An 11,299-nucleotide genomic window follows, 5' to 3' on the forward strand; every position below is an offset into this window, starting at 1 on the left:
GTAATCAGATTACAAAATTTAAGTACTTGTAATTAGAATGTTACCTTTTAAAATGCTCATAATCAAATTACAGTTACTTTTTTTATAGATAACATTATTACATATTATTAGCAGTAAATTATTCATAATTTGATTGCTATGTTTCTTCTTCTTCTTCTCTCTCTTTCTTAAATTTTCATTTCTAAAATTCTACTGCTTTCATGCATTTAGAAAGTCTTCCAGCTTTTCATCAATTCACAAACCCCCTGTAGTTCATTCATGAATCCCTGGCATAATGTAATGTTTAATACACTTCATGAATGGAATATATTTTAAGTCAAAAGTAATCTAAAAGTAATCAAAAAGTAGTCCGAATGCATTACCTAATATGCGTAATCCAATAGTTTATGTTGCACACTATCATTTCCATCATGTAATTTGTAATCAGTAACGGATTACAATTTGTAAGTAATCTACCCAGCACTGTGTGCAGCACTTTAATAATTTATATTTTGAAAACAAGCCCTTGACTCAGATACAGACAGGTAACGCAGTGACAATGTCCAGGCGCCGAATAAATAAGGGCTCAAACTTGGTTTTGTGGTGTCAGTGGATTCCGGGTGAAGATGGTCAGTTACAATCATAAAACATTGGAGATTCCTCTTATTGCCATATGAAAACAAGATCTTAAGCAGCTGTCACTCATCTGTGTTGCTCTGGAAAACGCAAGTGTGTCCATAGCAGCAAAAAATGTTTTTGATGGGTTTCTAACAGGACGGGGTGACATATCAGACCATAAATAACTGAGGTTGTCTTTTGGGATAAAAAAGTCATAAACTGGAGGTTGTGTTGTGAAATGAAATGCACGTTTCATGAGCGGAGAATCCTTATGAAATCATACACCCTTGCATAAAAATAAAGCACTGCTACTCCACCCGGTCACTGTCTTCCCCGTTGATCTGGACCACCTCGTGCTCTTTCTCCAGTGCATCGCCGGTGTGTGTGTTTTGGAGCGTGAGTGGACAGGGCTGCATGTCAAAATAGAGCATGCTTTCGGCTTTGCTCCGGCCTTTTCCGTGCCGAGACGTCACCTTGGCGAAGCAGCTGCCGTACTGGATCTCGTCTGGCAGGTAGGACGTCCTCTTGTGGTAGCCGGAGCCCGTGCTCTCCTGAGAAGCGTTGAGGAACACCACCAACTCCAAGTGTTTGATGTTAGGTGCATTGTTTAGAGGGCTGGATGGAGTTAGAGGGTGATAAAAGGTCAGAGGTGACAGGAAAAGGGGGCAAGGTCGTGACCCCAGGTTATCGACGCTGAATTCCATCGTGGTTTGGTAGAGTTCGTGATCGTCACGTTCTTCGTAGAGAACGGCGCTCACGCACACATCCACCAGCGGCCTTGGAAGCAGGTTACAGACGCGGAACATCAAGCAACGCTGACCTCTGACCTCACACACTACGGCCTGAGGGCTGAACAGGATCCCACCGCATCGCTTTTGAGGGCGGGAGAACTTAGCCACAAATGCACCTGAGAAGTGACAGGGGGGAAAAATGGAATGAAATAATATTTAACAAAGTGAATAAAACTGCAAAATAAATTATTGAATAAAGAAAGTATTTATATTGATAATAATAACAATAGAAAATAATACTTTTTTTTGTTTGTTTTTTTTCGTCTGGAAAAACTTTGGCACAAATGCACATAAGAAGTGATGGGAAAAAATAGGATGAAAGGATGACAAAGGAAAGGAAATGAAATGAAGCTAAATAAAACTGCAAAATAATAAATGTAACTATTAAGGTAAATAAATTATGATGATGGTGATAATAATAATAGTAATAATAGAAAATGTGTATATAATAATAATAATAATAATAATAATAATAATTTATTTTTGAAAAAGGTATGTTTGTTTAAAAAAAAACCTTGCCACAAATGAGAGATGAAACTGAATTTAAGGAATTAAAAAAATAAAAAATAAAGCATAATAAATAATTCAATAAATAAAAGTCTTTAAAAATTCTTTACAGACAGATAGATTGGTTTGAAATGTCATTTGATCTTTTTTTAAATACCTATTTTATATAAACAATATATAAAATGCAATTATCTGTTACCATTATCTGAATTGTGATTCAGTGAATTCTACTTCCTGTCTTTACAATTCAACTTCTTGTTCACAATCATAATTATTAAAGGGGTCATATGATGCTGCTAAAAAGAACATTATTTTGTGTTTTTACCCAGTCCTGGTCAAAAACACTCAAAGTACTACTTTTTTTTTTTCTCTGTTGACAGCCAATAAATTTTTTGTAAACAAATGTTTCATTATATTATAGTAATAAATGGCTGTAAATGAACTTTCCCCCTGTCTTTGGTATCAAAGCACAGGGGCAAGTTCAAGCTCAAAACCCAGAAAGGTTTTGAGCTTGAACTTTAATCTTTCTGGAGAGTATTTTGGAGGGGGGCCCGCCGCTGGAGAGTATTTTGGAGGCCTGTAAATAATGATAAACAGAATGCGTGGAGCACCTTTCAACACAATCCCTAGATATTCAAACGACAAGTACTGACCAAATGACACTTGCTTGCATTGATAGACAGCCATAGTTGCAACTCTTGCGTCATCAGAACAGAGTGTTCCACGCACCACCGTTTCCGTTTAAAAAAACGTTTTGCACCGTTTTGTCAGGGCTGAACGCAGCCCAGGATAGTTATCTAGCAGAGTGATTAGTCACATGACATCTGCAGCTCAGCTGATTGGCTCACAAAACATGTATGCTCAACTGCAGTTGAGCCAAGATGGCAGCATTTGTCAGTTCATTTACATTTTATTTGTGTTTATGGGTGGCTTAATAAACTAAAACTCTAAAGTAGGATCAAGTAGCCTACCCCTGATTTCAGTGCATACTGTTACATATTTTCTTGTTCACTAGCAGGACATCTACAGGTCCTTTTGCATTTCCTCTGAGGGCTTCAGTACCAGGATTTTCTGCTATACAAAGCCAGATTTGTGATGCGTTTACATTTACCCTGTAGTTCAGAGGCAAAGTACTCGTGATAAGTTTTATTTAAAATATATCCATCAAAGAGTCTTTTACTGGTGATCTCCTTAAAGCATGGGAACTCAGTCCCATGACTGACTGTACATATATCTGAAGTCTTTATCTATAGGTCATTGTGAGATTTTCTGAGGTAACTAATTGGAGAAAAAAAAAACATGTTTGTTTTTTTCCGAATTCTTTCAGAATATATGTTGACTTCAGACTTTAAGTTACAGTTTGGCTTACCTATAAACAGGGGACCGTGTTGAAATAGTCAACAGATAGATATACAGTATGATGATGATATGAACATTAATGGAAATGTGTGATTTATGTGCTTATGTTTTCTGGTTGAAAAGCAGCTTAACATCCTTAATGTAAAACCCATGTACTGTAGCTGTTTAGGCTTTAATGGAATATTCTAGGTTCAGCACAAGTTAATGTCTTGTATATAGGTTTTTTTGTACACAAAGGTTGGTAAACATTTTACATAAACATGATACATATACAGTATGTCTGATATATATTATACATATGGTGTGTGCGTGTGTGTATTAACATGAGTTTTTTTTTTACTAACCTGTCTGTATTACATCCGAAATGCTGTGAAAGTGATGATTTAAACAGATTTACAGCTCAAATAATAAATTTTAATAGAAGAGGTAGAGGTTTCTCTTTTTTGAGATGCTAGGTTTGAATTTGAAATGTATAGAATGAAATTGAATGAAACCAGAAAATTTGTATTTTAGAAAATAGAATAAAAGTAATTATAATAAAAACTGCAAAAATAATAATTTAAATAAAAATAAATTTTAAATAAAATAAATTTATCAAAGCTATATAGAAATATTTGTAAAAAAAGAAAAAGAAAAAAAAACTAATATAAATGACAAAAGCACATAACAAAATTACTAAAACTTTAAAATCAAGCTGAAACTGAAAATATAAAAAACTCATTTAAAATATGAATTTAAAATATATATGAAATAGAATGAAAATAGAAATGCTAAATTTTAATTAAAAATATTAGAAAGGAACTAAAAGAAAAAATGCAAATAAAATAATTTAGTAAATCAATAAAATTAATAAAAATATAAATTATTACTTGCTTAATTTGCTTAATTGTGTAATAATTTTTTTTTTTAAAAGAAGGTTCGTCAAGACAAATAATAAATAAATTGTAACAAGAGTTATTGTAAATGCTTTTATAATTATTAGCTAACATTTGTGCTTTTAAATCCTCACCATAAAATTTTTTTTCTTTTTTAATGCAGCCTTATTTTTTTTTCTTATAATGCAGGTGCTTGTCGATTAAACTTAACTTGTATTGAATCTAGGATATTCCTGTAAAAAAAAAAAAAAAAACTAATTTAAAATCCTCATTTCCAAGGAAAGTTATATCTCTTATATAGACTTCATGCATATTTCTTCAGTAAAGTAGAAGACTGTGGTGTGTACCAGTGATGAAGGCCTCCAGCATGAGTCCCAGCAGCATCTGCAGGGCGAGCAGTGCTATGGCGGTCGGACAGTCAGCGTTGGGGTACATGGTGCCATACCCGATGGTCAGCTGCGTCTCGAGGGCAAAAGAGAAGGCGGCGGTGAAGCCCGTCACGTGTTTGACACACAGCACGTGGCCGGCTGGTGGGGAGTCATGGTCGGGCACGTCCAGGTCTCCGTTGACACGGGCGAGCAGGTACCACAACACCGCGAACAGCAGCCAGTGAAGCAGGAAGGAGCCGCAGAACGCCAGCACCACCCATCGCCAGCGCAGCGCCAGCCACGTCCCCCACATGTCCCGCAGGGCCCCGAACCACGTCTCTCTGGAGCCTGGGGCATTGCCTTGCATCAGGCTCCGTCCGTCCTTACTGACCAGCCGCTGACGGGGAGGTTTGGCCATCAGTGGGCAGGAGGCGGCCTTTTGGTCGCTGGTGGTGCTTGTCATGGTGATGGAAAGTTGGCAAGCGGATGGCACCTGGAAAGGTATACAGACATACAGATATATATACAGTGGGTACGGAAAGTATTCAGACCCCCTTAAATGGATAGAGGACTTTGTATTTTAACAAGAAGCTATAGTTTAAAGTTAAAAAGTCTTTTTGGGGGGATTTGTTTCTTACAAACGTGCAGCTTCTCACTTCACAAGACATTATTGTGATGTTTTTATCAGCTGTTTGGACTTTGAGTTTCTGACGGCACCCATTCACTGCAGAGGATCCATTGTTGATGTAATGTAATGCAAAATTTGTCCTAATCTGTTCCCATCTAAAAAATGGTGCCAGATTTGATGTAATTAACAGAAAATGGTGTTGGTTCTCAATAAGTTAGATTTAATATACAGGATGAAGTTTGATGGGAGTTTTCTTTCTTTTTTTTTTTTTGTGAATATCTTACTACATTTCTGTCTGTTCCAGTGTTGTTATTGTTAACTAAAACTAAAACCATTAAAAATCATTTTCGTTAATTGAAATAAAGCTGAAATAAAATGATATAAATAATAGATGAAAATCATAATCTTAAAATTTAAACCTCAAAAACTTAAATGAAAATTTTAACTGTTGCCTAGGCAACAAACAGAAATAAATTATTAGATATTAAGTTTTAGTAACTAAAATTACTAATTAAAATTAATTAATTGAAATTAAAGCTTAAAAAATGATGACAAAAGCACGTTAAAAATTATAAAACGTTTAAGTTGAAGTACTAAAATGGAAATAAAAATTAAACCTATAAAGAAATATATATATAAAAACTAAATGACAAAAGCACATAACAAAAAAAAAAAACCCGAATATAGAAAAAGCTTATTTAAAATATTACTAAATCTTTTGATAGTAAATATAAATAATATTAAACTCACTAAAAGGTATTGTATTACTTTAATACAATAGACTTGAAATATAGTGCCTAAGTTGTGTATTAACACCATAACTACTTTTATGGTGTATTTTTTTATCCTTTTTTGGCACTTGACAGCTGTCAAAATATAAAAAATTTCTCTCTTTGGGTTTGGAACTGTACATTAAGGATGACAACAACAGATTTTCGGGTGAACTATTCCTTTGACATTTGAACCAGCAGTATGAACATTAGTCACCTGTGTTATTATTGAGGAAGAGAAGGCAGAGATGTTGTGTAGTGTGTGTACTTCTGCACTGATGTGGCTGCCAGGTGACTTAATTGGTGATGTTTCTCAGTGGGGTGTGTGTGTGGAAAAGACAGCAGGAATGTGTGTTTAATCCGCTCTTTTTTTTTTTTGCGCGGTCTCTCTCTCTACCAGATGACTACGAGTAATTAGGCCTAGTCTGACACTAAAAAGCAAAGCACTGAAATAATAATAAAAAGAAAAAAGAAGTCCAATAGCACAATGTTTTTCAGTGTGTCACACTGCTTAATGATATTAGATTGTGTGCTAGAGAACCTGACAAAGAATAATGCACCAGCCCCTTGTATAACAAGTTAAATGTGTCTGTAAATATTATGCAGGCACACTAAATGAAAGTGCCTGAGGATGTTTGGAAGCCAACACTTCAGGTTAAACTGTAAATAAGAGCAGAGTGTCACATTTTCATTTAACAAATGTTAACTTGCCCTCCGGCTTCTCTCCCGGTGAGGAGAGGGAATGTTCCACTTCTGGATGTTTTCCTAATGGGGAAAATTGCTGGCTGAAGATGAGTGAGGTTTGCTTTCAATCTTTACAAATTCTAGCATATTGTGCCCTGACCTTGATCCCCATCTGAGGTTAAAATGGGATTTCCGGGTTTGGAAATCCCTATAATTTGGCGGTGTTTCTGGTGAACTTAGACAAGATAGTTTCAATGTTGAATGCATTTTGCCATATTACTACATAAATATATATTTACTGGAAAAAACAACAATAAAATAAATGATTAAATATAATTATGCTTACCAAGGCTACATATATTTGACCAAAATAGTAATATTATGACATGATATTTTAAAAAACACACACACACACACAAAAAACTATTATCTATTTGAATGTATTTTAAAATGTAATTTATTCCTGCGATGGATATAAAAAAAATGAAATAAAAAAAAACTATTTTCTATTTTAAAATGTAATTTATTCCTGCGATGGCAAATTTCCAATTTAAAGCCTTCAGTGTCACGTGATCTTTTAGAAATCATTTTAATATGCTGATTTGGTGCTCAAGGAACAATTCTTATTATGTTGAACAGTTATGCTGCTTCATATTTTTGTAGAAACTGTATCCATTACAACTTTAATGGATAGAAAGTTCAAAAGAACAGGACTTATTAGAAATAAAAATCTTTTCAACATGAATTTAACACATCCTTGCTGAATAAAAGCAAAGATGTATAATAAAAGTATTATTTCTTAAAATCTTTTTTAAATGAGGCCAAACTTTTGTACATATTACTATTGTAGTATATATATAGTTGTAGTAATTTTAGTACTTACATTTAAACTTATATCACAGTTTTGTAATTTATTTTTATTTATTTATAATTTTCATTTACATTTTTAAGATTTCAAGTTTAAGTTTTTATATAATATTTGTTTACTTCAGCTTGATTTAAATTACCCAAAAATTGAAACAGTTTTAGTTTTGATTAACAACAACAACAATGAAACAGACAGAACTTTAGGATAATGTTCTCGAAAATATTTCCATACATTTTCATTCCATACATTCCGTAAATACATCAAATATCATAATATTTATAAACTTAGATCATATTTGCGACTCTGGACCACAAAAGCAGTCTTAAGTCGCTGGGGTATATTTGTAGCAATAGCCAAAAATACATTGTATGGGTCAAAATGATCGATTTTACTTTTATGCCAAAAATCATTAGGATATTAAGTAAAGATCATGTTCCATGGAGATATTTTGTAAATGTCCTACTGTAAATATATTCAAACTTAATTTTTGATTAGTAATATGCATTGCTAAGAACTTCATTTGGACAACTTTAAAGGCGATTTTCTCAATATTTAGATTTTTTTGCACCCTCAGATTCCAGATTTTCAAATAGTTGTATCTCGGCCAAATATTGTCCGATCCTAACAAACCATATATCAATGGAAAGCTTATTTATTCAGATGATGTATAAATCTCAATTTAAAAAAAAAAGACCCTTATGACTGGTTTTGTGGTCCAGGGTCACATATATATATAAACTTACAATGCATGTATTGGTCTGGGTTCAAAACCCAATTGTAAAACTTTTAATAAAGTATGGATTTATTTAATTACTGTTGCTGCCAGTTGTTGATACAGTCAGTTGATGTCTATCAGAAATGAGGACACATTTATTGCGTATGTTATTAGATTGACAAAATAATCATAATTATTTTTAATTCTTCAATCAGAGTTAACACCAGATCATTCTGGCCCAATATAACCCCTGGTCCCTGAAGTACACATTCGATTAGACAAGACCATGAACATGTTCTATCTTAACCTAAACTTCATGAGGGAATCCATCACATGATAAATCACAGGAGACCATAGCCGTGTGCGTGTTTGCGGCGCATGTAATTCATGTGATCGGATCTGACCACAGGGCGATTAAAACACACGTCTCTTTATGTGTCCTGTTCCATGGATTAACAGCTGATAATGTCAGCGCTACATCTAGTGTAGCACATTCTGGACATCTGATGCTACACGATGGCTCCATATGTATAAATGCCATTCATTTACACAAACCCTTTGCAGACGGAGCATGAGTCATTGCCACATAACCATATTGTTGCTTGCCTTTATACGAGGTTTCATTAGCTTATGAATGATGGGCTTTCAGTTGATGGCGTGACGCTGGTCATATTTACAGATGGAACTAAGTTTGTATGAAAAAATGCTTTTATGCGCATGCAAATGTTCATTCTTTCATTCTTTTTTTCTTTTATACACGGCAAAAATTTATTTTGTCTTGTTTTTCAGACATTCTTAACATTCTTAAATCAAGGCATAATTACTTGAGAAGCAAAATGACATAAGATAATGAGTCTTGCGAAATGTCTAAACAATAAATAAAAAAACAATAAATAAAAAAATTTTAAAAATCTGCCAATGTGGTTAGAAAAATCAACTTAATCCAAAGGGAAAACAAGATTATGTTTTCTGACCTCACTGGCAGATATTTAATTCTTGTTTTAGGCCTAAATTTGATTAATTTTGATACATTTTTCAGACTTCTTAGACTTATTATCTAAATATGCCTTGATATATGATATATGATATATGAATGTTTAGATCTTTGTACTGGAATACAAGACAAAAATACTGAATAAGAAATTGATTTTTTTTGCAGTACACCTAATCGTATTAAATATTCTGGCATACTTTAGATGACACCATGTGATTTTACACAGAATTATGATACATATTAGCAAACAGGACATTTTACACATATTTATGTTAAGTCGTGGTCAGCACATTTCTGTTTGCTGTGATGTCTAGGTTCATTTTGTACAAATTACTTAATTATTTAAAAATTAAATAATGTAGTTTGAGTAAATCTAGCCAAGAACGTCATTTTCTTTGCATTTCAGGATTCGTTTTTTTAGCAGTTCTTTATTTTCTTTGATTTATTTTTTCCCTTTCATCAGTCATATCTTTGATTGACATCTTGCAATTATTAAGCTACCTCAATGACACCTCACCTTGTGAATGCTTTCTTCAACACATGAGAAACAATAGCAAAACAATGAGTAGCTGATTCCTGGATATAAGATTAACCTGGACCTGTGTGTGTGTGTGTGTGTGTGTGTGTGAGAGAGAGAGAGAGAGAGAGAGTTTGAGATAGTGCTGTCAGTTACTGTAAGCACTGTATCTGAACTTTAGCACATGTCGTGCATGGTTTACTTGTGTGAACTTCAAGCTGAATTAGAATGGAAAAAATGTGTCTTGTTTCGGTGATTTTAGTTACGAGTTTAACCAGAGATTTGGTCTGATTAAAACTGAGTGATTCTCCACTGCACACAGTTCAATGTGTCAGAGTGCAAATGAGTAGGTTGTGCTCATGGGTAAATGATTATTTCAAGTGTGTGTGTGTGTGTGTGTGTGTGTGTGATGAGAGTCAGGAAAGAGGGAGAAGAGAATAGAGAGAGATATGGATATATAAAAGACAGTTACCCTAAAATATACCTTGGAAATAGAAAAGAATATTTTTTAAGAGTTCTTGCCACCTTTTTTGTGAAAAAAGGGTCTGTATCTGCTCCAAAATGACTAAAAAAGCACCATAAAATGACTATAAAAGTAGTCTATATTACTCATACACTATATTCATAGTCATATGATAGCTTTGTGTGAGAAATAGAGCATAATTTAAAAGTGTTTTGCTAAAGAGCAATGATGCTTGGTGCCAAATTACATCAATGTCATACATTTGGTTTCCATTTCAGAGCTTTGGCAGAGGGGAAGACCTAAATTTCAATCTTTATACAGTGCAAGAGTCATGTGGGCTAATTTTATGGTGCTATTTTTATTATTTTGGAGTTTGACAGACCCGGTCCTCATTGCATTTCGTTTCTGGCCTGGATTTTTTTTTTTTATCACCTTTGGTGCTCTAGGTAAATATAATGTTCTAGGTCATATTGGAATGGCATTAAGGTCAGTAAATTATGACAAATTTTTTTGGGGGGTGAACTTTTCCTTTAAGAGAAAAAAATAGATGTCATGAAATCCTTTATGAATAAACAAGGATTCACACACACACACACACACACACACACACACTGCCCTGTGAAGATCTGGATGCTGAATTGCTTTCAGTAGAGTTTGTCTGCTGAGACTGTGATTAGTCATGGTCACCCAAGGTAAAATATCTTCTATTTTTCTCTTCCAGCTATAAGTCTTATCTAATAATTTATCTAACAGAGCATAAAACACACACACACACACACACACACACACACACACACACACACACCAGTTCTCATCACCAATTTTCTCTCTTTGGGGTTTATTAGGGATTCCTCAGTGTTTTTCGACAGAGCGTGAAACCTTTTGAGGTGTTCAAGCAGGATCTAGAACGTGAGGAACCGTAGATCCTCGGCCGGAGTGTAAAACCAATCCAGATACTTCTGTAGGAGACACCAAAGAGTCAAACGCACTGATGAACTCCAACAAACACACACATACAATGAAGAGAGCCGGCCCTGAAACTCATTGGTCACATTACTCAGCATGTGGCCAATTAGGAGTACTTGAGAGAGGAGGAGAACACCTAGAGTCACTTCTCTGTGCAGAGCATAAAACACACACACACACACACACACACACACACA

General features: G+C 34.3%; 1 protein-coding gene across 1 annotated transcript; it reads right to left on the reverse strand.

The window, feature by feature from the left end:
* Positions 1–604: 604 nt before the first annotated feature.
* On the reverse strand, positions 605–11,079 carry LOC107741635 (inward rectifier potassium channel 13-like). The gene is made up of 3 exons (XM_016554395.1): positions 10,955–11,079; positions 4,477–4,990; positions 605–1,504 (listed from the first exon to the last, which is right to left on the reverse strand). Exons 2-3 carry the CDS (start codon positions 4,958–4,960, stop codon positions 906–908), a joined length of 1,083 nt encoding a protein of 360 aa, XP_016409881.1. The 5' UTR covers positions 4,961–4,990; positions 10,955–11,079; the 3' UTR covers positions 605–905.
* Positions 11,080–11,299: the final 220 nt, after the last annotated feature.

This window comes from Sinocyclocheilus rhinocerous, unplaced genomic scaffold, assembly GCF_001515625.1.
Source record: "Sinocyclocheilus rhinocerous isolate Xijiao unplaced genomic scaffold, SAMN03320098_v1.1 scaffold466, whole genome shotgun sequence".
Classification (NCBI taxonomy): Eukaryota; Metazoa; Chordata; class Actinopteri; order Cypriniformes; family Cyprinidae; genus Sinocyclocheilus; species Sinocyclocheilus rhinocerous.

Coding starts and splice junctions, on each gene's coding strand:
- LOC107741635 (XM_016554395.1), bottom strand. CDS start 4,960: ATGACAAGCACCACCAGCGACCAAAAGGCCGCCTCCTGCCCACTGATG. Junction 1,505..4,476: donor GCTGGAGGCCTTCATCACTG/GTACACACCACA, acceptor GTCACTTCTCAG/GTGCATTTGTGGCTAAGTTC.